The following is a 27,767-nucleotide window of genomic DNA, read 5'->3' as shown; positions in this document are numbered from 1 at the left end:
TAATTCTGTCTCCATAACATCCAAACGCGTAAAATATCTGGTAGTTGAGTCATGATAGAATTAGGACCGTGCATAATTCTTCACACTGTTCGCTAAAAGCTATCAAATTTCGAAAACCCATTCTCCCAACACACTTTGGTTTGCATAAACCTGCCCAATTCCATCCAATGAAACAAGACGCTTGCAAAATTGATTTAATCATCACTTCACGACCTCACTGAGAGAAAAATCTAGAGGTCCAACTTTGAATATTTTTTTTTTGTAAATCTTCTAATGCAAGTAAGCAAATTGAATATATAATTTATATTTGTAAGTAATTCCACTTACATGAATATTGAAATGGTCAGAGTCGGTGGTGAAAGTAGCGGTAGTTGACTATAACTACGCAGCGGTCCACGGGTATTCGGACCCAAGATCGGGTTCCTTGTCTCGCAATTTCGCCTTGCCTATAGAAATCCAAAACCCTACCATTCATTACATGCTCAAAACTCCCTCTCGTTTCTTCCCGATTGAAGCGTCTCTATTTGATTGATTAAAATACCAAATGGGTGATCGATTTTATGATGATTTGCTCACTGCTCTTTCGTCTTATGCTGGACATGATTTTGGTCTGTTTGCTTTCACTCGTCTGTTGTCTGCTGGTTCTAGCACATCTTCTTCGTTTTCCTGATTAATTTTTTTTTCATTTTTAGATAACAACCGTGAGGAGCAAGAGACGGAAGGGGATTACGATGATGAGGAAGTCAACGAAGGAAAATCAGATGAATTGGCTTGTCCATTTTGCTCCGAGGATTTTGATGTTCTTGGATTGTGCTGCCACATTGACGCCGACCACCGATTGGAGGTGAAACCCGGGGTATTTCCCTTTTCAACCTTTATTGTTTTTCACTGTATGCGGAATCGTAACATAAATACGCAATATTAGAGAATCTAGTGAAGTAAGTATAAATTGTGGGAGTGAGAATTAATGTCTATTTGAGGTTTTGAGCTGAACTTTTCTTATGGAGGCTTTCTCCCCTTGATCAACCATAGGATTGTTTAGTGAGAATATTGCTAATATGAAATTCCTTTCAAACTATTTTGTATTTTAATCATAGTTACATCTTATGCAGATCTGTCCTGTATGTGCTTCGAAGGTGACCATAAACATGGCCTCACATGTAATCGTGCAGCACGAGAATGTTTTAAAGATATCCTTTGGAAAATCCTTTCATTGAAGAGCTATTTTATATTGTGATTAAGGTCGCCAAATTTATATTTATGTTGTTATTGAGTAAGCATTATATTAGTGGTATGCAATTGGTGAATGATGGAGCTGCCAAACTATTTAAGAGTGAGACTTATACTTATCATCGTTGTACATATGTTGTTTATTGGTGCATAAAATATTGCTATAGTTATCGTGACCGTGATGTGTGTTTACTATTTTCCTTGACCTATTCGTACGCTCTCTGTAATAAGAAACATGGCAGTGGCCGCTCTTATACAGCAGTTTTCTTGTTAAGGAAAGAGTTACAAGAGAAACATTTATGTTTTATTAAGGAGTCTCCTCGTGTCGTTTCATCGTCTGAAGCGGAAGCTGATTCTATGCTGTTGTCATTTGTCAATAATCCACACATTGATTATCGACCTCAAACAGCTCAATCCTGTTCTTCAACTGAGACGAACTTATTAGCAAAGAAAAGCTCTGATAATGATTCTTCAGAAAGGTACCTAGCCATGGCTTTGTGACAGATTTACATTATATTGCTCTCAGTTCAAATTGGAGTGTGGGGACTAGCCTTTTTTCCAGACGAATCGAGATAATTTGTTAGCAATTTATCAAGTGAAAGTGTCAACTAAAATTTTTATAGTGCTGCTTCAAATTCCATTTATCTATATATCATGGTTGCTTCAAACTTTCTTGTCACCCTTCCCAACCATCTTTGTTGCAGAATTCAGCCATCTGTGTCCACAGACATGAATGATGGGAGGGTCAGATGTGATTTCATACAAGGATTAGTGTTATCCACAATTCTTGACGACTTATGAATGGTTCAGTATTGACAGTAAAAGCCGATGGAGCAAGTTACTGGCTACACAAACGACGTTAGCTTATGTTTTGCACACGCATATATAAATATCGATGATGTGAATGACTATGTAGTTAGTGTTAGATAAATAATATTTTATTTGTGTTTTATGTTATCCTCTCTAAGATTTTTAGTGTAGTAATCAATCTTTATGCATCTATTTCATAAATGTGAGGTGACAATTGATTATGTTTGCGGTATTTTTTGAAAATAATTTCTAGAAGTTTATTTTTAGAAGCCATATTTGAAATTTCATGGATATTTGATTATATTTTTTATCAAGTCATCTTATGTTGTAGATGTCGTGTAATTTTAGAACTCGAAGAGTTATTCTTTGTTTTAAATGATAAATTTATTTTGGAAAAATTGTATTTTTGGTCTTGTAATTTTGTAACATTTGCAATTGTGATCATTTATGTTATTAAATTTGAGTTTTTGTCGTATTTTTTTTTAACAATTTAAGTCATTTTTCATCTGAAGTGTTCATGTGATATTATATATCAAAGTCATATCGACACTGCATTTGGTCACGTTAGTGTCAAGTCGAAAAAAATATTCAAACTGTCAAAACAAATATAGCAGAGCTAAAATTGAAATCTGATTACACAGAATATGAAAATCGCAAAAGACAAACTTACATGTCCATTAAAAAAATTTTCCATTTATTTTTAGCAACTATCATACAGGAAACTGTTGTAAATTATATTAAAAATAATGTGGACGTGTGTTGTTTTATGTCACTGGGAAAGAATACCTCTGTTTGATACCTGTGATTTGATAAATAAATGATTAGTAATTAAATGGATTATTAAATGAAATACATGGAAAAATAATATGATGGGATAAAATATATGATGTTTGATATAACTTTAACATTTTAGATTAATTTTGTGTATTAGCATGAAATGACTAAAGTATCCTAACTATATATAATATAATTATCTAACTAAATGTAATAAATAAATAATAATAGTAATAAGAAATAAATAAGTAGATAATTTTAAAAAATATTAATAATATCGATAGTAAGTACAGTAAAAAAAATAAAAAATAAGTCTTATATATTAATTTTAAATATATTGACCATATTAATAAAAAGAATTTCAAAAATAAATTGATAATTACTATTTTATAATTAATATAATTTTATATGTTATTATTAATTTAACTCTTACTAACCATTATTTTTGTTAATAGTTTTTCATTTTAATATTACTATATTTATTATTATATTCTTATATATTATATTATATTTCTTAGTTTCGACGATAACAAACAATAAATATATATTAACGATCATAACATAGTATTTTATGTTTTAATAATTATATATTTATTAGAAAAAATTTTAAAACATAAAATTTGGAATTCTCAACCTGATTTACGAATTCTAATTATAATCAGTTAAATTGTGCATTTTTTAATGGATTTTTAAATAAATATCTATTTTTAATATATTTTTTAGAATATTTTTTAATATTTAGAAAAACTTATTTTCTCATTATAATTAATTTATCATATTTTTCATCGTCAATTTGTTATTATACCATTTTCAAAAATAACGTATTGTTTAGAAACAAAATTATATATATTATATTCGAGGGTACAATGGGAACAAAACATCATTATTATTGGGATGAGTACATAATCACACGGCCCCGGTGTGATTAAGCATCCCACCGAATGTATGTACAGTGCGGGCCCGATGAAGATCAATGAGATAATTCAGAATATACAAATTTTATACCAAATATGTGATAATCAGAGATAACTAATTAATCCATCCTTCATTCAACGGACCAAACACATAAATATATTAATGCACAAGGAGGGGTTACTAAGACTTGTCTTAACATCTGATTAGAGTTTAGTATGAACAACATCTGATTTTTCATGCGTCTATGTGTCAATGGGACTCGATGGGATAGACGAATGTAAGTCCAATAGATGATGTATCATACATGCTCAGCGCACACAATAAATAATCGACTAATATATTATCTTTTTTATATAATTGATTGATGATTGATTGATAACATCGTTCATTATTCACTCTTCAAATCTTTTGATTAATTTTCTTTCAGATAAATGTACGGAGAATGATGTTAAAAATAATGATTGCTTTTTGCTGGTATGATCTGTCTAATCTAACCAAACAATTAAATATCATGTTATCTATACTATCTATATTATTATCTTATTAAATTTGAGACACGTAAAATAACTAACTTTGGTAGTCATGGTCTGTTTTAATAATTATATATATTAATAAAATGTTAAAAATTTAATGCAAGTTATATATAGTTCAGCGGATAGAAGTCATTGTTTTTTGGGATTTAGGTTATAGATTCAATTCTTATTGAGGTCATTTTTTTATTTTTCAATTTATTTTTAGTCCCTCATTATTTCTTATAATTATATTTTGATCATAGCTAAGTAATAAAGACCCACATCAGCAAAGGTGGCCTACATCAGCAACACATGTGAACTCACACATGTGTAGTATTTCTAGAATCATCTTTGGATAGAATTTAGTGTAACAAACTCTTACTCTGTATTCTTTTATTTACCCTTAACAGTTGTATATAAATAGTGTAGGGCCATATTAATTTAATACATAAGGAAAGCATTTCATCTTTCCATTACGGAAGTTTTCTTTCCACTTTCCTTACTTGGTATCAGAGCTACCAAAAATGGCGGAAGCTACCTCACTAAATAATTCCAGCAACATCTCCCATAACAATTTGGGCACCACCTCCAATCTTGTGCTCGTTAACCCAGCAAATCAGATCACCCACGTAAAACTTGGTGATGATAATATTTTTCTTTGGCAGCTTCAAATTTCTTCGGGAATTAATGGTCTGGGTCTGGAATATTTGCTTACAGAAGAAACACCCTCTCCGCAAAAATTTTTGATTACAGAGGATATGGCTTAAACAATTAATCCACTCTACATCTTGTGGTGTCGGCAAGACCAGCTTCTATTCTCCTTTTTACTTGGTTCAATGGCCGAAGGTATTCAAGCCCAGATGATCGGTTGTACAACCACAGCTCAACTCTGGTCGCGAATCACACATCTCTTTGCCACCAGATCCAAGGCTCGTGTAATGCAGTACAAGTTGCAATTACAAACACTGAAGAAGGGAAGTCTTAGCATGAAAGACTTCCTTAGCAAAATGAAAGGCTATGTTGATTTACTAGCTGTGTGTGGTCATTCCATTTCTGATGATGATCATGTGTTATACATCTTGGGAGGAGTTGGAGTGGAAAATGAAGTTGTTGTGGTACATATTACCTCCAGAGTTGATGCCCTTTCAACCGCAGACGTTAGTGCTTTACTAATGGCACATGAGGCACGAATTGAGTCTTACACAACCAACACTGATGGAAGCACTCCTAACATCAATGCTACCACTTTTTCTCAATCAAAGGGCCGTGATACTCCAACTCAAAGTTTCACTCCTCGTGGACGTGGACGTGGTCGCTTCTTTAGAGGTGGAAGAAAAAGCTGGAACAACAACAACAATCGCCCAACATGTCAAATCTGTGGGTACTCTAGACATGTTGCTGAAAAATGCTATTATCGTTTTGATAAAGACTTTGTTCCACAACACAGAAACTCAGGTCCTCCCTTCCAACCTGCTACCCAACTCAATCGAGGTCCTCCTTCTGCTGCAGTAGTCATGAAGCAACCAGATATGCTCAATGAAGATTGGTTGTTCCCTGAATCTGGAGCATCTCATCATGTCACAAATGATCTTGGTAATCTCACTATTGGATCTGAGTTCACAGGCGAAGGTAAAGTTTATATGGGTAATGGATCTGGTTTAACTATTTCACATATAGAAGCATCACGTTTTCACTCTTCCTCACATAACAACTCTCGCACATATCATCTTAATAATTTGCTTTGTGTTCCTCATCTCACCGAAAACCTTGTTAGTGTAAGCAAATTTGCTCAAGACAACAATGTCTTCTTTGAATTTCACCCACAATTCTGTGTTGTGAAGGATCTAGCAACCAAGGTTCAGCTTCTCAAAGGCACCCTACATGAAGGACTATACAGATTTCATCTTGGCAAACTTGATCGTTCTACATCCCCACAAGCATCCTGCCTCAATCTCATTTCTCCTTTAAATCAAGTGCAGTCGGCACATCATCCTCCTCAAGTGGCATCATCCACATTAGCTTTATAGGCTAGGTCATCCCATGTTTCCTACTGTTGAGCAAGTTTTAACCAATTGTAATGTCTCTTTTCAAAGAAATGACAATATTGCTCTTTGCTCTGCCTGTGAGTTGGGAAAGAATCATAAGTTGCCATTTCCAAAATCTCACACAGTCTACTCTAAACCACTTGAACTTGTCTTCTCTGATGTTTGAGGTCCAGCTCACGATATTTCCAATAATGGGTTTCGATATTATGTTAGTTTTGTTGATGTATTTAGTAGATATACCTGAATTTTCTTTCTTAAACACAAATCCGAGGTTTTTCAGATCTTTCAAAGGTTTAAAAACTAATGTTGAGTTGCAATGCAACCACAAGATCAAAGCTCTTCAAACAGATTGGGGTGGGGAATATTGATCATTGGTTCCTTTCTTTCAAAAATTTGGAATCGAACATCGTGTAACATGTCCATATACTTCCCAACAAAATGGAGTTGTGGAACGAAAACATAGGAACATTGTCGACACTGGTCTTTCTTTACTTGCTCATGCACAGATACCTCTTACTTACTGGGATGATGCCTTCTCCACAGCCGTTTACTTAATTAATAGGCTGCCTACCTCCATTCTGCATAAACAAATCCCTCTTCAAAGGTTATTTCAACTTACTCCTGATTATTCTTTTCTCCGTGTCTTTGGTTGCCTATGTTTTCCTTATCTCCGCGTATATAATTCTCACAAGCTAGCCTTTCGCTCCAAGGCATGTACATTCCTTGGCTACAGCACGAAACATAAAGGATATAAATGCCTCAGCGAAGATGGCTGTCTTTATATCTCCAGACATGTTAAGTTTGATGAAAACTCATTTCCTTTTTCTCACCGTCCGTTAGCTACATCCTCTGCATCTATCAGTACACCTCCCTCTTCTCTTTTCCCTCCTCATATTCCTTTTCTTGCTCCTCATATGCCAACTCCGCTTGAGTCCAGTCCGTCCCATCCTATAGTCACTACTTTGCCAGATACTCATGTTTCCCTTCCTTCTTTATCTTCTTCTCCATCTGTCTCTGCTCCTATATGTGACGCAGGTAGTACATCAGATCATATACCAGAGAATACTCACTCTATGGTCACTCGATCCAAGGCTGGAGTTTTTAAACCCAAGCTATACCATGCTCTTCATCTTCCTACTACTGAACCCACTAAATTTCAAGATGCTTTGCTTCATAATGAGTGGAAACGGGCAATGAAAGATGAGTATCATGCTTTACTCAAAAACAACACCTGGTCTTTGGTCTCTCCTCCATTGAACACTCCCATTATTGGCTGCAAATGGGTGTACAAGCTCAAGAAACATCCAGATGGCTCCATAGCTCGCTACAAAGCCCGTCTTGTTGCTAAGGGATACTCTCAAACTGCTGGCCTAGATTACTCTGACACTTTCAGTCATGTTGTAAAACCAACTACAATTCGATTGGTCCTCACAATTTCTTTAACAAAAGGCTGGATCATCCAACAATTGGATGTCAATAATGCGTTTCTTCATGGTAACCTTCATGAAACCATTCATATGCAGCAACCCCCTGGTTTTGAACAACGACAGGGAAGTACCATGCTAGTTTGCAGATTGCATAAGGCCATCTATGGGTTAAAACAAACACCTCGTGCCTGGTTTGACAGACTCAAAACCACTCTACAACACATTGGTTTTCATGCTTCCAAGGCTGAATCTTCTTTATTTGTTCGATTTCACTCACACTCAACTATTTATATTTTGGTTTACGTGGATGACATTGTCATAACAGGAAGCAATGCTACAGAGATTCAAGCCCTTATTCATCACCTGAACTCTGAGTTCTCATTAAAACACCTTGGTGATCTCTCATATTTTCTTGGTATAGAAGTCTCTCGGCCTACTCGGGATACTTTGTTTCTTTCGCAAGCAAAGTATATTCAAGATCTACTTTCGAAGACTAAGATGGACAAGGCCAAGTCCCTTCCTACTCCTATGATTTCTTCTCTCAAACTATCAACTCGAGAAGGCGATCCTTTTGAAGATGTCACTCTTTATCGCAACACTGTTGGTGCACTTCAATACTTAACATTCACAAGACCGGATATCGCTTATAGTGTGAATAAAGTGAGTCAGTTTATGCATCATCCACTTCACTTGCACTGGGTGGCTGTCAAAAGAATACTTCGTTATCTCAATGGGCACACTGCATTATGGACTTCATCTCACTGCCAACTCTAGGCTTACATTGACAGGATATTCTGATGCCGATTGGGGAAATGACATTGATGATAGGCGTTCTACTTCTGGTTTTTGTTGGTTTCTTGGCAACTCTCCTATCTCATGGCATTCTAAAAAGCAAACTGTTGTTTCTCGCTCGAGTACGGAAGCTGAGTACCGAAGCTTAGCCAATGCAACAGCTGAACTCCTTTGGCTTAAATCAATTCTGTGAGAACTTCACATTGGTTCAACTAACATCCAAGTTATTTGGTGTGACAATCTCAGTACTATAGCTCTCAGTGCAAATCCGGTATTGCATTCTAGAACTAAACACTTTGAGCTTGACTTCTTTCTAAGAGAAAAGGTTATTTCCAATCAAATGACAGTTCGATATGTTCCCTCGTGTGATCAAATCGCTGATGTTCTTACAAAGCCTCTCTCAGCCGTCTCCTTTACTCGCTTTCGTAACAAGCTCAGCGTTTTACTCAATCCCACGCTGACGTTGCGGGGGGAAGTTAAGTAATAAAGACCCACATCAGCAAAGGTGGCCTACATCAGCAACACATGTGAACTCACACATGTGTAGTATTTCTAGAATCATCTTTGGATAGAATTTAGTGTAACAAACTCTTACTCTGTGTTCTTTTATTTACACTTAACAGTTGTATATAAATAGTGTAGGGCCATATTAATTTAATACATAAGGAAAGCATTTCATCTTTCCATTACGGAAGTTTTCTTTCCACTTTCTTTACTATCCTCATTTAAATATAAATCAAAAAAATTATAAAAAATATTATACAAGCACACAATGCGTGCATCGATGTATTGATGTTTAATACGAAAGAATCAACCATGTAATCACGTTTGGAGACCTTTGGTTTGTTCTGACTTTATGCCATCCTCGTCAAATTTTAAATACATGTTTTTTATTCTTCTTATAGAAGTACACATGCATAATGTGCAAGAATTGAAGTCCTAGAAACAAACTTATACTTATCGGTGAGTCAAATTATTTTTTTTTTGGACTATGAAATTCGTGCTTGTTATTTTTCAGTTTGTAACCAAGTAAAATTAAATTAAACACAAAATTCAAGTGATTTGTGAGACGAATATTATATTTGAGTTATTCATAAAAAAATATTAATTTTTATGTCAAAAATATTATGTTTTTTAATATGAAAAAAGTAAACATGTATTACGAATAAAAAATATGTAAGATGGTGTGATAAAACATCTACTCAAATTAAATTATATCTTTGAAAAAAAAAATGTTCCATGAAGAATTATGATTATATCAATACAATATCAACTTTATTCTATAATTGAAATAATGATCAAACTACAACCTTGGATGGAGAGAGATTTTGATTTTGATTTTGATTTTGATTTGGCACATATTTTTATTATTGATTGATGTAAAACAGACAAAACGATGGATGGATATTTAATAAGAGTTTGAAGTTTGAAGTGACAGTGTAGCGAATGACCGAATCCATCGTAAATAATTTTTATCCTTTCTTCGTATTTTATCTTCACACGGTTCCGTCTCATCTTCTTCCTGATTCTGATTCTGACGCTTGATCCAATCCCCAAAGGAGGGAGGGGGATCGATAACCCTAACATTTCATGTTCAACAACATCTTGCTTGGTCCTTCTATTGATTTTTTCCGTCAATAAACCCTAGATTTTTGTTGAGCTATTGGGGGTGGGGTTGAATTTTTTTGTGAAGAAGAGTTGTTTTCACCGTCGAGAAAGGGGTCGGTTGATTTGATCTATTTGAGTTGTACTGATTGGCCATGCTACGGGTGTCCTCGCCGATCGTTCTCTTAAGAGAGGACCCCGACATCGCCGCCAATCAAGGAGTTGATTTTGCTTTTACTGTTTTAAAATTTTCTGATTACTCTAGATTTCCCCATGGCCATACATGCTCACGGCCCTAGTCCCAAGGGCCTTCTTTGCAATGCTGGTGCCGGTGCTGCAGCTGGTAAAGTTTCTTCAAGTACCTTCTTTTTTAATTTATCCCTCTTCAACTTCCAACAGTGTGCATGTGCTTGGTAAAAGTTTTTTTTTTTTTTTAAAAAGAGCTTTTTTTAATACGAACTTCATAAGTTTCAACTTGCTGCCACATATTTTCCTGATATTAATTTTATCGAATTCTGTGTATTTCTTTTTGCCAATCTTCGATTTCCCAGTAGGGAAAACTTGTAGGTGTGCCATGTTTTTACGTTACGTAGGCGGCCCTCGACCGCACCGCCTATGTATGAGGCGGGTGTTATAGACGGCCCAAGCTATATGGCATTGGGGAGGCGGGTCGAGTCAGGGCGAGGCGGCGAGCATGTGTGTAGTCAAGATTTTTAAGTTGTAGTCAACAATTTTAAAAACCTAATCAACAATTTTAAGTCCGATGATGAGAGGATCATGAATGTAATAGATGGTGCATATGTAGATGATTAGGAAAATTAGTTATGTTTAGTCTACTATTTGTTCTAATGATGGATAATTGATTGAAACTTTGAAATTTAAACTTAGTTTTTTTGGTAAAAATAATTATATTACGTTGTTAGCATAATAGCATTAACATGATGATGAATCTTTATTAATTACATACTATCTAGATGATATTATATTGTATGAAGCTTCTTTGTGCTTAAACATTATTTAATTGCACATTTTACATAAAAAAATGACGATCTATGATTATCTATATTGCATGATTATGTATGATTATCTATAAAAAAACATTACTGCAACCACCTAGGCACCGCCTAGGCGGTAGGCGGTCACTGACCGCCCGGCCACATCCTCCCGCCATTTACAACCTTGTGTCTAACATCTCTTTTACTTTTTATAATAAAAGTGACACAATGAAGTAATTGGCGATAATCTGATGAGATTGAGTTCAATAATGGTGCAGGAGTGATTGCAGCTACTTTTGTGTGTCCTTTAGATGTTATCAAGACTAGGTTTCAGGTCCATGGACTGCCGCAGCTTTCTAATGCTAATGTCAAAGGTTAGAAAAATTATTGTTAATTTTTTTATTTTCTTTTGTAAATATTGACTTTTGGATCTGACCTGAAATTTTGATTTGAATATGCTTATAATATTGTTATTTTAAGCTTGAGAATATCAAGTACTTGATAATATTAAGTGTGAGTACTCTTCCGTCTAGTTTTTAGTTTTGGTCGCCAGGAATGTTTGTCTTCTTATTTATTTCATGCTTTCTTTTGAGACTGGTTGAGTCTGTCTTTAAGAATAGTTTCACAGGAGATTTAATGATGGTGATTGTTGTTTATTATCGGCCAGGTAGTCTTATAGTTGGAAGTTTGGAACAAATATTTCAAAAGGAGGGCTTTCGTGGTATGTACCGTGGACTCTCTCCCACGGTGCTTGCATTGCTGCCAAATTGGGCAGTAAGTCATTAATTTTTGTTCTGTTTTTTACTATGGTTGCTGTTAGCATGGTTCTTTGTAAAATTAGGCAGTAAATATCTCTCCTGTCCAAGAAGGTGATCAATAATAATTATAAATGGCGTTTCCGTTGATTTCTCCCAGGTGTACTTCGCAATTTATGAGCAACTAAAAAGTTTTCTTGGTTCTGATGGTGAGTTCATCATTGATTTTTATTTTATATCATGCTACTTCTATAATGGATATCAATTTTTTTTCTCCTTGTGTGGTGTTGTTAAGTGTTCGGTGTACCTTAACTATATGTTTCTGGAATTATAGATGTAAATCATCATCTCTCAGTTGGTGCTAATATGTTGGCTGCTTCTGGTGCTGGAGCTGTGACTACAATTGCAACAAATCCTCTCTGGGTTGTTAAGACAAGATTTCAGGTATGCTATTTGTGACATCCCATCCTTTTTGATGTGGAATATTTGCTTGTAATATGGTTAGCATGTGGAACTAAGCTGACCCAATTGTGCCTTCTGGCCTGAACCAAGGAAATTATAGAGACTTATTTTATGTTTTGTTTTATTGAATGACCATCGAGCTCCTGTTTTATATAGAAACATGTTGTGTACGTGTATGAAGTATGTTGGAATTAGAATTGGTGAATGAAATATGAAATGTTCGGTTCGGCATTGTGGCCATAGTGATGGCCTCCTTTGCGGAACTTATTGGAATTTGAATTGGTTAGTTCAATTTAATTTGTTTCTTTTAAATTTATAAACATGAGAATTTATTGAATTTAAAAAATCCATTCCAATGAATTTTGTAATTCTTTTGTGTGGTAATTTACATTTGAATTCTTTACTAGTTTTTTACTGAAACTTATCTAATGATGAATTAAAATCCAAGACTGTTATAGGTTCAAACTTCAAACATTGTTAACACTATCCTCCTAAGTAAAAAATACAGCTCTTTGGTGTCAATAGCGTCAATGTCTATATCACAACTAGATTGGGTTTAATCATTACTAATTTCGCTTCTGCAGACACAAGAAATGAGAGGAGGTGTGGTGCTATATAGGAGCACGCTGTCTGCCTTGAGAAGAATTGCACATGAAGAGGGTATTCGAGGATTATACAGGTTAGTTAATCATTTCACAGAATCTCATGGATGATTCTGTTTTATTAATTTACCAAATATAATTCACTTCATAATGTCGTGAACGTTTGGTGTGCAGTGGCCTTGTGCCGGCTTTGGCTGGTATTAGTCATGTTGCAATTCAATTTCCAACATATGAGAAGATAAAATATTACTTGGCTGATCGTGGTACTTAAGAGTCCCAAATTCTCTCTTCAAAACGCCCTGTTCATATTTCTATTCGTTAATTTATTCTGATGATGGTAGATAACACGACGATGGATAAACTTGGCGCAAGCAACGTCGCAGTGGCTTCATCAGTTTCTAAAATATTCGCTTCCACCTTGACGTATCCACATGAGGTGTGGATCAAATATTTGCTTTCAACTTTATGAGAATTAACTGGCACATCTTTGAATCTTGAAGAAATTCCTGAAATGAACCATCTCTACTGAATGCAGGTCGTGCGATCGAGGCTTCAGGAGCAAGGGCACCACTCTGAAAAGCGGTATTCTGGTGTTGTTGACTGCATTAAGAAAGTCTTCCAGCAAGATGGAATACCTGGTTTTTATCGAGGTTGTGCTACCAACCTCCTCAGAACCACACCAGCAGCTGTAATCACCTTCACCAGTTTTGAAATGATTCACCGCTTCCTTGTTGATGTATTCCCTCCAGACCATCAATCATTGCGAAATCACAGGTCTCCAAGTTGAATTCAAGCATTAACGACGACCGTCGTTTTAGCTCGTAAGTTATAAGCTTTTTTCTTGATTGATTCTATATTCCAACAGTTCTGAGAGCAAATATTTGGACTTCAATGATATGAGAGTTAAGATTTCTTTTAATTTGTCGACAGACTTGGTAAATGATTCCATGTTATGCCATTTACAGTCATTTTTTGTTGGTCTATTTTGCATAATAATAATATCTGAAAGTTTAGAATAATGGTGTTCATGACATACTATAAAATAACATTTCTTGTGTCGCTCTTTCGGCTAAATTAATTTTTGAATCCCTTGAATAAACAATTATATGTCCCTTCATCAATAAATCTTTATAAATTGTAATGTCAATCTAGTTGTATTGCACATCAAATATAATTATGGATCAAAGAAAAAGTTATGAAGAGCGTGAAGAATAGTTTTGATTAAGATTATTTTTCAACTGGTCCCTCTTTACTGAAAAAAGATATTCAGTGCGTTAGGTTGAGAAGAACCTGGAAACTTATCCCACACTTGTGCATTTGTAAGGAAAGGGACAACCCTACGACTCCGGGTCTTTGCACAAAAGTTTCAGTGTTTTGCGACACCTCTATTGTAAAAGATGTATGTATTGGAGTATTATAGGGGATCCAACGAATTAATTCGGAGCACTAAATGAAAAAAAGAAAGACCAAGTGGGATGGATGGATAAGAAGACATAAAGATAGTTTAGCAGCAAATTAAGGTATAATTAAATGATTCGTTTGTGTCCATCATAGTTTGATGGGCTGTAAAAGTTAAAGCCCCCCTAAAGATCATTCATTATATATATATATATATATATATATAAGAATAAGAGAAGGCGAATGCTGCTTTCATGATGTGCGAGTAGGCCAGGGGGAACCTGTTCCATTCCTACCATACATCATTACAAGTATAAAATTTTATAAGAGGATAGCATCCCATGAAGTTTATGTTTGGATCATCGTCCAATTAGCAGTGTTCAACATCTTTAAATTTGTTGGATTGGCTATAAACAAGAGTAATTTGAAACCCAAATTATATATTTTCAAACCACAAATAAACATATATTCGATACATGCAACATTCATTCGGTAACTAACTAATACTATCACAGCATCTGGATATAACAAAAACAAAAGAAGGTCCAAAGTGCAGAGCATACCAACTGACCTGAGCTTCGGGGCCGAACCACATATTTGAAAATTTTGAACGTTGGTTGAAAATCCTTGGACGAGAATACCCTTTGATTTTTTTTTTTTAATTTTGGTGGTTCGTTGTGTCCTCTTCTCTATTCAATTCAATTAATATTTATGGCAGGCTGGGGGCCATATTAATAAATTGACACCAACATTTACCCCTTAGCGGTTAAGTTGAACTTTACCCAGAATAGTAATACTTTGATTCTAAGAAAGTAAAATGAAACAAAAATTGAGACTTTGTGTTCTTTTTTTTTTTTTTTTTTTTTTTTTTTTTTTAATTTTATGGAACCCATCATTTGAAAAGGACTTGCTGCCTGCAATTCCTTCACTTTTTTTTTAAAAAAAAATAATTGTAATTTTTGAGAAAAAATAAATAAAATCCGTGAATTAATGTTTAAAAAATAGATCAAAAAAGGTTGTTTCTGACAGCTAAGTTGGCAATTGCTCCATCAGGCAATATAGTATATTATATATTCCGGCTAATTAATTGTTTTAATGACAAAAAATTATATTTCACAATTATTACGTAGTAATTGTGGTCTATCTTGAATGAGAAAAAATCCAAATATTATTGTAAGCCATTTTAGTATGTATGTTTAACTTAATTAAATCGTAATTTGTTAATGATTTATGTAAGCTAGTCTGAAATTCCGTGATTACACATACATCAGTAGTAATTATTAAGTGTTTTTTCCCTTCCTTTTTAACTCGAAGCGAATGTTTTTCTTCATTGAATTGGATTTGATTCCTCGACATGTCCATACATATATTGCAAAAATTTGTGTGAGATGTCTCACATGTCGTATTTTGTGAGACGGATCTTTTATTTGAGTCATTCATGAAAAAATATTACTTTTTTATGCTAAGAGTATTACTTTTTAATTGTGAATATCAGTAGAGTTGACCCGTTTCACAGATAAAGATTTGTGAGACCTCACAAGAGACCCACTCTACATATATTGGTCATAACTGAAAAATCAATTCAATACAAATCATACCTTTTTTGTCGATTATTATTGGAATCTAGAAAAACTGACCTAATATTTAAACTCGAAATGATTTCTAAGTTATCGAGACGAGTATCACAAAGAATCCCTGAAATATAAGCATATCATAGAGTTTAAATTAGTAAGATAACACAAGTAAAAACATCAAATTGTAATTATATATATTAGTTTCCCATTCACTTTTTTTTTTTTTAAAAAAGTGGCTACAAATAAAATATCTATTTAGGTCCTTAAATATTTCAATATAAAACCATAAGTACAAAGGGACATGATTGTGTAACATACCTTCCCCTTGATTGGCTTAAAAAAATTTGAAATAAAAAAATATTATTGCAAAGATAAAGACGACAAATAAACTCTTATTTACAATATGAATATATTATTTTCTTATATTATTCAACATAGTAGAAAAAATATATATATATAAGCTTATGAAATACATTTTTTGGAAAAATTATCAAAATATGTTCATAAATATAATTTTTTATGTATTAAATTTTATTATTTTTCAAAAATATTTATGCACGTGTATAAAAATTTTAAAACTATTTAAAATAAAGAATTTAACTATTTTTAGAATAGAAATTGAAAGCTTACAGAATATAATCCTTTAACTATACTTTTTGCATTAATTTTCTTACTATATATGATATATACTATATTTACTCGTACACAAGATTACGTACATTAACATAGATATACGTAATACCAAACAAAAAAGAATCTAATTGTAATGAGAAAAAATATTTATATATTTTTAATTCCATATTATTAATACTTAATTATATCAATACACTTATTTTTAGTTATGAATCTGGAGAATGTTAAATTATATTCCATAAATTGATTCATGTCACGAACTTATTTAAAAATCGACGATAAAATATAGGATTAATTAGAAATCAACGATAAAATATAGGATTAATTGTTGTTTGAGTAGGTCTCTTGTGAAACGGTCTCACGGATCTTTATCTGTGAGACGCATCAACCCTACCGATATTCACAATAAAAAAAATAATACTGTTAGCATAAACAGTAATATTTTTTCATGGATGATCCAAATAAGAGATCTTTCTCACAAAATACAAACCGTGAGACCGTCTCACACAAGTTTTTGTCTTGTTTTTTTTTTAAATAAAACTTAGAGATCAAAAGTATTACTAAGGATTGTAAAAAAGTTTCTTGTGAGACGGACAGTCGAATAAGATATCCGTTTCAAAATGTTGAAGAATGGGAAGTATTAGTCATAAAAACTACAATTATAGTAATTTTCCAAATCAGTACAAAAAAAAGAGAGAAAAAGTCCCCACCGAAGCAGGAGGTTCGGATCAAGGCCCGTGGTGGCTTTACGCGAAGGAAGACATATTTGAAAAAGTAGCAGTGGCATACACTCAACACTACTCAGCCTTTTCCAGTTTGTAGAGAGAGGAAAAAGGCGAAGAAGCCATGGCCAAAAACTCCTCGCTGTAGAGGGAGAAAAAAGTTGCTTCAATATCCATTAACCCCTCCTTTTTTGGTTACTAAAATTGTTGAAGAATTTATCAAGTTGGCATTCGAGGAATATAATTCAATTTGGTGGGATGGCGGCCTCGACTGAAGGTGCATTCTCTTTCTCTGTGGCGTCAGTAGTGGAAGATGTTCTGCAACAGCATGGAAACCGATCTCGTGGTCTCGATTTGGATGCTCGCAGAGCAGAAGAAGCTGGTAACTTTTCAATTTTTTGGGGGGATTTTGTTGTTTCTTTCCAATTATTTTTCTGGTGAAATTCTGCTTTTTTGACAGGAAATCATGTAGCATCTGTAATTTGCGTGAACTTGAGACCTTGATGAAGTTTAATTTTCTGTTTCTGGATCAAATCCAAAATGTTACATGCTATGTCGTCTGAACACGGAGTAAATTTGTGATTGTGCCTTGGACTGTTCTTTTTTCTTTCCCCGTTTTGTGAAAGTACGATAATTTGTATAATCTTTAGATTCGTTTGTCTCGAATGGTGATTTGTAGAGTAAACCTGACTTCTCAGTGTCTTCCATTATAAAGTTTAAATATTTAAAGATAATTATCACATCAATGTTTTTTTTTTTTGTTTTGTTTAATAATGGATCAACCTTAGGTAATAAATCTCTGTCTGTGCAGCAATAAGAAGATATGAAGCAGCTGCATGGCTACGAAAAGTGGTTGGAGTAGTGGGTGCAAAAGATTTACCCTCGGAACCTTCAGAAGAAGAATTTAGGCTTGGTTTAAGAAGTGGAATACTTCTCTGCACAGCACTAAATAAAATTCAGCCTGGAGCAGTGCAAAAGGTCATTACAATTAGCTTTCCATGCACGCACACATATACACGTTTATATATGTGTGTGTGTATATACATATCACCATATCACACCCCTCTTCATATGCATTACAGCATCCTTTAATTATCATAAAGAATCAATCTTGATAATTTAATTACAGGTTGTTGAAAGTCCATGTGACTCTGCTCTTATACCAGATGGTGCTGCATTGTCTGCTTACCAGTATTTTGAAAACTTAAGGAACTTTCTTGTAGCTGTGCAAGAGATGGGGATGCCTACTTTTGAGGCCTCTGATCTTGAGCAGGTAACTTTGGATGCTAGAGTTGAATTTCTAACAAATATAAAGGAAAAGGGACAGCAGTTACTTCCTTATTGAACTAGAAGAAGCAAGGATCATGTGTCCATAATAACCTGCTAACAAATTCGAATTTGAGTTAGTAAGATAGAATTAATAATTCAGAAGATGTGATATTGAGAATATGAGATTTTTCGGAATTTTCAGGGCGGAAAATCGTCAAGAATCGTGAACTGTGTGTTGGCACTGAAGTCCTATAGTGAATGGAAACGGACAGGAGGAAATGGTGTTTGGAAGTTTGGTGGAAATGTTAAATCCACTGCATCTGGAAAGCAACTTGTTCGCAAAAACTCTGAGCCATTCACAAGCTCTCTATCAAGGTGCATGTCCGCAAATGAGAAATCCTTGAATGGCGTGTGTAGTGATGCAGAATTAAATAAAATGGTAAGTACACTGTTTTTGAAGAGGACATTTTATTCCGAGTAAATAAACTTGATTTTCTTGTTTTCTCTGTTTTTAACTTACAGCCTAGTTCTTCCTTGGGACTTCTCGTTCGAGCAATTTTATTGGATAAGAAGCCTGAAGAAGTTCCAAATGTGAGTGAATATGCAAGTTTATGGTGAACTGTAATATATTCCACTTCCTAAAATTGTATTTCCATTTTGAGGTTCCAAAAAGTTGGACACTTTCGGTCATCATGTTTGGTTTCTCGTGTTTTATGTAATTGGAAAAATTATCCTGTTATTTGCGATTACTTGTTTATATAATTTTTAATTCCTATTTTATTTTTTATTTTTGGATTTTGAGATATAGTGGCTATCATTTGTAATTTTATTAGTACCTTATCTATTTGCAGCTAGTTGAATCCATATTAAGTAAGGTTGTGGAGGAGTTTGAGGATCATATTGCAGGACAAGTCGAATTGGTATAGGCTTATTTTCTTTATGGTGCCTTAGTCACTTACACATTGTTATGACTTACACTTAATTTACTATATAAATATTTATTCACATTTCTGATAATTCATTTGAAATTGGTGCATCTTGAAACACCCAGATATTGCCTTAGAGGATCTTATTCTCTCTCTCTCTCTCTCTCTCTCTCTCTCTCTTGTTTCTACTAGAAGAAGGTTAACCTCAAAGACTCCAATATTTCATATGGCGATAAATCTTTACTAAAAAGTATTCCGTCCAGTATGAAGGTAATTTGTTATCCTTTCTCCCATAAAAGTTTTCTTGTATTTTTGCTCTACTGATACAACTTTTGTACTATTTAAATCAAAAGATGGAACAGAAGATACCAACATCACTAAAGAAAGACGCTATGATACAAATGAACAAAATTCATGATGAGGAATCTGAAAGTAAATTTGCAAAGCAGAAAGTGATTGTTGACCAGCAGCAAAAAGACGTTAAGGTAAAGAATTATGGAAGTTGACATACCTCTTATTATCGTCTGCTTATCTTTTTTTCCAATATAAGAGCTTGTCATGTTCATTTTCTCTCTCTCTAGATGCTAAGGCAAAATCTTTCTGCTACAAAAGCTGGTATGCAGTTTATGCAAATGAAATTCCATGAAGAAATGCAAAATCTTGGTGAGAATTTGGAATTCCTTGATTTGTTTATATTTTTTTGGGAGAATATAAGGATGAGAGAACAGAGGAGGTTTATTTATCTTTTCTGAGATTTTTCATTTTGTGTGATCTCAGTCTTAATCGGTGTTTACATTTGATTTAAAGGATTCCATATTAATGGGTTAGCTCAAGCTGCTTCTGGTTATCATAGAGTAGTTGAGGAAAACCGGAAGCTCTATAATCAAGTCCAGGATCTAAAGGGTATAGTGATTTTGTCCAAGTCTTGTCCTTCTGAATTTATCTGTATGCTAATGTTGAAAATTCAAAATCTATCAGGAAGTATTAGAGTATATTGTCGTGTGAGACCTTTTTTGCCGGGCCAATTCAACTCGTTGAGTAGTGTGGAACAAATTGAAGAAGGAAGTATTACAGTGAACACTTTAGCAAAGAATGGGAAAGGGCGAAAATCTTTCCACTTTAACAAAGTATTTGGTCCATCTGCGACTCAAGGTTCGCAAGTCGGTTTATTGTAACACTTGATTTAAGTGCCATTTTAAGAACTAATGAACATCATCACAATTTTCTTTCTGTTTTACAGAGGAAGTTTTTTCAGACACACAACAACTAATAAGATCAGTACTTGATGGTTACAATGTTTGCATTTTCGCCTATGGACAAACTGGGTCTGGAAAAACATATACTATGGTAAGAGATGAAAGCTACTTATTTGTTAAAATAATGAGTTGCTGCAGCCTGTTTTTGCTCAAAATTCAATACTAATGACTATTTCTTATATTTTAACAGAGTGGACCTAAGGATCTCACAGAGCATAGTCAAGGAGTGAATTACAGGGCTTTAAATGATTTGTTCCTACTCGCAGAACAAAGAAAGGATACTTTCTGTTATGACGTGTCTGTTCAGATGATTGAGATATACAATGAGCAAGTTAGAGATCTACTTACCGAAAGCCTAAGCAAAAGATATCCTTTTCAAACCTTTTATTTGATATTGTGATTGAAAGAATTTTTAAACTTTATTTAATGCAAGAAAGTCATGGACTAGAGTTTCAATATTGTGGTGGTGATGTACACTTTCAGAAGTTTTATCTTGAGAGACTTTCTCAACCTCACTATAAAAGGATTCCTCAACTAAGCATACATTAGAAATTCGTAACAATTCTCAGACTGGACTTAGTGTGCCAGATGCCAGCTTAGTTCGTGTCTCATCAAAATTTGATGTTATTGATCTGATGACCATTGGACAAAGAAATCGTGCAGTTGGTGCAACTGCACTCAACGACCGTAGCAGTCGTTCTCACAGGTGACTAATTGAAACCTAAATTATGTTATTGAAGTGAGTTTTAATCTAACATTATACTATTGCAGCTGTTTAACGGTTCATGTTCAAGGAAAAGATTTGACTTCTGGAACTATTCTGCGCGGTTGCATGCATCTAGTTGATTTGGCTGGCAGCGAGAGAGTTGATAAATCTGAAGTAACCGGCGATAGACTCAAGGAGGCACAACATATTAATAAATCTCTTTCTGCGTTAGGTGATGTGATTTCCTCTCTTGCCCAGAAGAATGTGCATGTCCCCTATAGAAACAGCAAACTCACTCAATTGCTCCAAGATTCACTTGGTAAGTACTAAGTATAAACCCATCAATCTTACAATTTTTCACTTTTCTCCTCTTCGGTTAATATCATCATTCTATATATAGGAGGGCAAGCAAAGACTCTAATGTTTGTTCACGTAAGTCCTGAACCTGATGCTGTCGGAGAGACCGTTAGTACACTTAAATTTGCCGAGCGTGTTGCCACTGTTGAGCTTGGTGCCGCTAGAGTGAATAAAAATTCTGCAGATGTTAAAGAGTTAAAGGAACAGGTTGTTACTCTAATTATCTGCATTCTTTCCCTTGTGTTAGCTTCTTGAGTTTTCTCAAACAATATTATTGTGATAGATTTCCAGTTTGAAAGTTGCCTTGGCAAGGAAAGAAGGAGAACCATTTTCAATGCAGCAAAAGCTACCTGGCATTCCATGTGGCATGCAGCCATCATCCTTTCAACCTAACTTTGTTAGCATGCAGTCGCCAAATGGCCTTCGGAGACCAATGGAAGATGTGGGCAATATGGAGGTAACTAAACGAATAAAATTTTGTTAGTATTCTCACTTTTACAATCTCAAGGTTGGTACTAACAGAAAAAATCTCCATGAAATGCTAATAGAGCATCTGGCGCTCAGAGAATGCATTTTGAAGAATACTCTTTTTCAAAAATAAGTTATTCTGGTTTTAACAATCAAAATCTGCAGAATGGACAGGCCCAGGGCAATTCTGCACCGAGGCAAAAAAGGCAAAGCATGGACCTAGATGAACTACTCGGAAATTCCCCTCCCTGGCCTCCAATCTGCATCCCTCACCAAAACAATGGGGAGGATGATAGAGAATTGGGATCTGGCGAGTGGGTGGACAAACTCATGGTAAACAGGCTAGATCCTAATAATGGAGCTGAGGACACGATTGGGCGTTTGGAAGCTAACAGTGCCAACATGTCTGATGTCTTGTATCAGAAATATATATCAGATTCTTCCAAATATTACCCTGGGAAACAACTTGATCTATCCTCTTCCAAAAACCAGTGTGTTGTCAGTACTGCCAATGATTTGGAAGAGGTTGACGCTGCAACAAGTGACTCATCTGAGCCAGATTTTCTCTGGCAGTTCAATCATTCTAAACTTGGTAACTTCAGTAATGGCATTGATTCAAGAGTTCAGAAACCTGATAAAAAACAAGTCATAAATCCAGAAATCAGGTAATGATAATCATATTGACATCTCGCATACTTGATACTTATCCACCGTTCTCTGTTAAGAACTGATTTTAACAAAAAAAATTGTGATGATTTTCATTTTCTTGACTCTCAGGACCATGATACCAAAATCAGGCCCATCACCATCTAGAAAAACTGTTAATGGAGCTGGTCAAGGCCATTATCTTCCCAGGAATGGAAGGCAGACTCTTGAAACACACCGTAAGACAGGAATTAGAAAGTAAAGAGTCACTGCTGGTCTTTCTTCTGTCTTACCTCCAATCTTTCATTTTTTTACTTTTACTTCACTGTGAAGTATACTTATAGTTTCTTATTGATTTCTACATATTTTTCTTTATTGCGTCATTTTTTTGTGCATATACCACAGCAATTATTTCATTTGCTCACTATCCTTGTATAATGTGGTCGTTTACTTTTGATGATTTTTTTCTTTTTTTTTGTGAACATAGGCGATGCTTCTTATTTAATTACTGGATTTCAAGAAAGTGTGCCAGTTTTTACTTTTGCTACTTGAGAAAAGGCTGTGAATTTTACTTCTGTCTTGTGAAGTATGGAGTTTAGATGACATGCAATAAAGCAAGACAATTCTGCACTCTTTTCTCTTGGAAACCTCATTAATTTTTCTTGCATTTTTTGTCCTTACTGTTTTATTATATCATGCTCTGTCATTCATAAACGCCTAAAATTTCCCACTCGTGCTTACATCCATGACCACGCATCAATAAAGTCACCAGCTATATATTATGTTCATGATTTTGTTTACTTTTTCCATCTTATATGTTTTATAAACAAGTAATGCACAACCAAGATGCCTAGTGCTTGTTTGTTTTCGCCATATCTTCTACTAAAAAAATTAGCTTTGAGTGGGATTTCACTTTCCAATACATACTGAGGGATGACACTTTATGCAATGGACTCCGAAGACAATTTGTGCTCACCATTAATGGAATTAAATTTAAAGTGACGACAAAATAAACTTTGATTTTAAGTTGTCTTTTGATTTTTTAAAACTTGACACGAATACAGCACATGAAAAAACTTTAGAACATACCAACGACGACACCTGATCAATATCCCACAGAGAAGATATTTCAAAAACTCAGCAACAATCCAGGTTGATGGCATTTGGGTGCAAGGAAAAGAATCAATCATTCTACTTTTTAGGACATTCTCTGTTTCTGCGGAACGCACAAATCTTTACATCACAAAAAATGAATGTTTCCTATGGTCGGCCACTGAATTCTGCAGAAACGACTAATTAGCAGCATTCAGAGATTACCAAAGTTAGTGAAATTTATGCGCTTAATTTAAAAAAAAAAACAACTAATCAATCATCACCAGTTTAAAATATTGAATGGGGTCCTTTATTATCAATCACCTAGTTATTCCCTCATTTTGTGGTGGACGGCATGCAATGTTTTAGTACAGCATTTGGAATATTAGTAAGACAAATAAGTGATGCCAACTCGAAGAAACAGATTCAAAACGGAATAATAAAATGAAAGCTTACAGTTTAATGCAAATTCCAACAACACATAATCCCTTTTTCATCACAATTAAGAATCAATCAATCTTGAAGCACTCTTCAGTTCAAGAATTTACAATGTAAATGTAATAACTAATAAACACAGAACAAGTGAAGCACATGTAACTGAGTCGTTATATTCTACCAAAACTTTTCTTACACATGAATGAAGAAACCGACTCTGTACATAGAATAGAATCTGATCTGACCTTCTTGGTTTTTGGCCGTCTTGCTTATTCTCAGAAGATAATACGGCATAGCTGGCAGAAGTGTTGTCTAATTACAGATTAACAAATGAATAGTTTATGATTCGACAGGTCCTGTTACAAGTCTGCAACTTGACTAGTCAGATATGAGTGCAAGAAGAAACAATCTGAGGATGAATTGGAAAACGGGCTTTGGAGTTCAGAACAAGGTTCAGGTGATACATTAATAGATGAACCAATGACATTGGAGCACAACCACCGTAAAGATGGATCATCGGAAGTGAATGAAAATGAAACATTTGACAGACATATACAAGTGAAAGGAAATTCATCAATTCCTGAAAAATTACCGACTGTAGTAACATTTACGCCAACTACGTCCTTAACTGAGATTTCACTAACCACTGGAAGAGCATCCGGATCAAAATTTTTATCTGGATGAGAATCATAATGACCTGTAGCTTCGATTCCTTCCTTCAAATTTTCCATGAAAACATCTGATATTTTTATGTTTTTGATATAGCCACCCCTTCCTCTCGCTGTCTTTAGCTGAATGCCGGATAATGAATCAAGTATATGAATGTGCTCGACTAGAATATTCGAAATGCCACCAGACATTTCACTGCCAAATGCTATTCCCGATCCCGAAGAAGCTGTCAGGTGAACCTCTCGAATGTGAACTTTGGTGGTTGGTTTGCCATATGCAATGCCATACTCATCCCAACCACTTTTAAGAGCAATTGCATCATATCCCATGCTAATGTTGCAGTTCTCAATGCAAATATGCTTGGAAGAATCTGAAGTAACACTATTTTACATCAAACCCTGAACCAGTTAATGCGCATGATTTACTAAAAGGGTCTGGATATCGACGAACCTGGAACTATTCCGCTAGTATATGGAGAGTCAGGTGGAGAATATATGGTTATGTTCTGGACTCGCAAGTAGCTTCATAAAAGAAACAGAACAGAAAAAACAGACTTTAGAATAAAAAAATCGAGAGGTCATATGCTTAATGTAATATATATATATATATATATATATAATAAACAAATGGTTCAGGTACAAAAATTAAGCAATCTACCTGCAATAAGCTGGGTGTATGTTTGAAGCAGGTGCATTCAAGAAGGTTAAGTTGGATATAAAAACATTGGTGGAGCCAATTAATTCTATTAAATGTGGTCGACTGTGATTTGAGGAACGTTCTTTCACTTGTTCCCACCAAACAAAACCCTGACCATCAATAGTTCCATTATTGCCTGTAAAGATGGTACAATACACAAATAGATCACATCAGAATCAGAATACTGTCATGGTAATTAACAATATACGATATTGAACTGGGAAATTCAGGCCAAAAAGCATAACCTGTTATAACCACATCAGTTAAATTCTGCCCAGTGATCAAGCTGCGATACCTACCAGGTACCTCGAGGCCTCCACCATAAGAAGGCAGTGGTCCAACGACACCCCACTGACTGTAATCCTGCATAAACAACATTTAAAGATAAAGACTTCAGTGTAGAACAATTCACATTCTGATAGATTCTGAAAACTTGTTCTCTCCAAATAAAAGAAATTAGTTTTTTTTAAAAATTTAATATTATAGTGTTAACCTGAGCACCAAGAATGATGGCATCTTTTTCAAGGAATAGGGTAAGATGGCTAGTAAGATTGATGCATCCGATAAGCCACCTGCCTTCCGGAACATATAGCTGCGCACCACCCTTGTCCACAAAGGACTTGAGATAGAAAATGGCATTCTGAAATGCTAAAGTGTTTAAAGTTCGCCCATCTCCAACTGCCCCAAATTCGGAAACAGAAACACTGTGAGGTCTGGGAGTTAATGGCCAGGCAGTCTCACATTCTCCATTGTACTCTACAGCATAACTCGATACCAGGAGCAAAAGAAGTACTGCCTGAGATGAAATGAGTAATAACATTACATTGTACATTACCCTGAAGAACATCAAATTTAAGGGCTTCCATAACTTATTGAACAAGTGTATTTGCTCAAGTACCGACATAAATGGACATGTTCAGAAAGGAAACCAAAAAATGCAACTTGTCTTAAGGGGGCAGTAACCAACAAAAAAATTCTTAGAAAATGCATAATATAGGATCCAATGGAAACAAATACTAGGTCAGAAGTAAGAACCCAGAAACGGCTCAAATTTTTTTATCTAAATAACTATCAATACCCTCAAATTAGAACACGAGAATAATTATTTTCAGATCCAGTATACAAGAATCAAGCGTCTCTTACAGCCGATGTAGACATATAAACTGGCATCCGACTCAAAAACTGCGAAGATCTAATTAAATTGACCAAAACTGACCCAAATAAAAAGCCACTTCCATCTACAGTCACTAAACTCGAAGAAAGACCATATATAAAAAACACAGCAAGGGTCAAAGATAAAGCAAATAGCACGATAACAGAAACCCAGAAAGGAAGAACATCCATTCGTACACACACGATCACATAAAGCGAAAAAAACCATAATCAGGAAAGTAAAGCAGCTACATTCATCAATTACCGAAAAAAGAATCAACGAACATACTTACAAGCCTCTTCATGTCCGACTCTCTTTTTCAAGTCCTCTATTCATTCAAAGACCTTGAACTGCACAGAAGAAAAAGGGAGGTGAGTGGCAATTAAGGAGAAAAATTACACAAACAAATAACGGATGCAAGTGGAAGGGACAGCCAGCTCAAAATGAACAAATAGGACTTTCTATATCAAGCAATTTGACTAACATGATTATAATTATTACAAAATAAATTGGAAAATTATAGATAATTGGATTCGAGCGTCGTCAAATGAAGGAGACAAGTTGAATAAATTTTTGTGATGTGAGAGTATGTGCGTACGCATGTGCATTCTGTCCTTTATGGGACCCATACCCCCAATCATACTATATTTTCTTTGGCTGGCCACCTATTTATACAAGGATATTTTTTTAGAAAAATAATAAAATAAAATTATACAAGGATCTTTTTGGAAAACCCAAATAATAAAATATCCAAAACAACCCATTTTTTAATAAAATAAAATAATTATGTTCCTAAAAGACAATTGAATGCATAATTGCTCCAGGCTGAATCTTTTAATTGTCT

At 34.6% G+C, this 27,767-nt stretch overlaps 4 protein-coding genes across 6 annotated transcripts; 3 read left to right on the top strand and 1 right to left on the bottom strand.

Annotated features, from left to right (window-relative positions):
• Positions 1–390: 390 nt before the first annotated feature.
• Positions 391–2,333, top strand: LOC142556422 (protein DEHYDRATION-INDUCED 19 homolog 7-like). Its single transcript, XM_075667884.1, has 5 exons — positions 391–608; positions 693–856; positions 1,113–1,190; positions 1,447–1,709; positions 1,935–2,333. The coding sequence occupies exons 1-5, from the start codon at positions 545–547 to the stop codon at positions 2,029–2,031; spliced, it is 666 nt and encodes a 221-aa protein (XP_075523999.1). The 5' UTR covers positions 391–544; the 3' UTR covers positions 2,032–2,333.
• A 7,594-nt stretch (positions 2,334–9,927) lies between these two features.
• LOC142556523 (nicotinamide adenine dinucleotide transporter 1, chloroplastic) lies at positions 9,928–13,925 on the top strand. The gene is made up of 9 exons (XM_075667982.1): positions 9,928–10,453; positions 11,384–11,479; positions 11,773–11,879; positions 12,021–12,069; positions 12,195–12,304; positions 12,907–13,001; positions 13,099–13,187; positions 13,266–13,360; positions 13,460–13,925. The coding sequence occupies exons 1-9, from the start codon at positions 10,384–10,386 to the stop codon at positions 13,709–13,711; spliced, it is 963 nt and encodes a 320-aa protein (XP_075524097.1). The 5' UTR covers positions 9,928–10,383; the 3' UTR covers positions 13,712–13,925.
• Positions 13,926–17,282: 3,357 nt separating this feature from the next.
• Positions 17,283–23,514, top strand: LOC142556522 (kinesin-like protein KIN-14I). Its single transcript, XM_075667981.1, has 19 exons — positions 17,283–17,633; positions 18,063–18,229; positions 18,381–18,524; positions 18,723–18,959; positions 19,043–19,111; positions 19,372–19,440; positions 19,639–19,716; positions 19,800–19,931; positions 20,028–20,109; positions 20,254–20,349; positions 20,425–20,598; positions 20,687–20,793; positions 20,893–21,070; positions 21,249–21,408; positions 21,474–21,727; positions 21,809–21,972; positions 22,049–22,222; positions 22,399–22,898; positions 23,011–23,514. Exons 1-19 carry the CDS (start codon positions 17,510–17,512, stop codon positions 23,138–23,140), a joined length of 3,039 nt encoding a protein of 1,012 aa, XP_075524096.1. The 5' UTR covers positions 17,283–17,509; the 3' UTR covers positions 23,141–23,514.
• An 896-nt stretch (positions 23,515–24,410) lies between these two features.
• Positions 24,411–27,469, bottom strand: LOC142556624 (putative polygalacturonase). 3 transcript variants are annotated; one of them, XM_075668100.1, is made up of 6 exons: positions 27,188–27,469; positions 26,264–26,562; positions 26,016–26,133; positions 25,732–25,906; positions 25,525–25,595; positions 24,411–25,444 (listed from the first exon to the last, which is right to left on the bottom strand). In XM_075668100.1, the coding sequence occupies exons 1-6, from the start codon at positions 27,225–27,227 to the stop codon at positions 24,765–24,767; spliced, it is 1,383 nt and encodes a 460-aa protein (XP_075524215.1). In that variant the 5' UTR covers positions 27,228–27,469; the 3' UTR covers positions 24,411–24,764. The 3 variants fall into 3 exon arrangements, with proteins under 3 accessions (XP_075524215.1, XP_075524217.1, XP_075524216.1); XM_075668102.1 differs by having other exon boundaries at positions 27,212–27,468; XM_075668101.1 differs by having other exon boundaries at positions 26,264–26,566; positions 27,216–27,467.
• Between the last annotated feature and the right edge of the window lie 298 nt (positions 27,470–27,767).

This window comes from Primulina tabacum, chromosome 9 (genome assembly GCF_025594145.1).
Source record: "Primulina tabacum isolate GXHZ01 chromosome 9, ASM2559414v2, whole genome shotgun sequence".
Lineage (NCBI taxonomy): Eukaryota > Viridiplantae > Streptophyta > Magnoliopsida > Lamiales > Gesneriaceae > Primulina > Primulina tabacum.
Note: the sequence above shows the minus strand (reverse complement) of the source record. Positions and strands in the feature narration are given on the sequence as shown.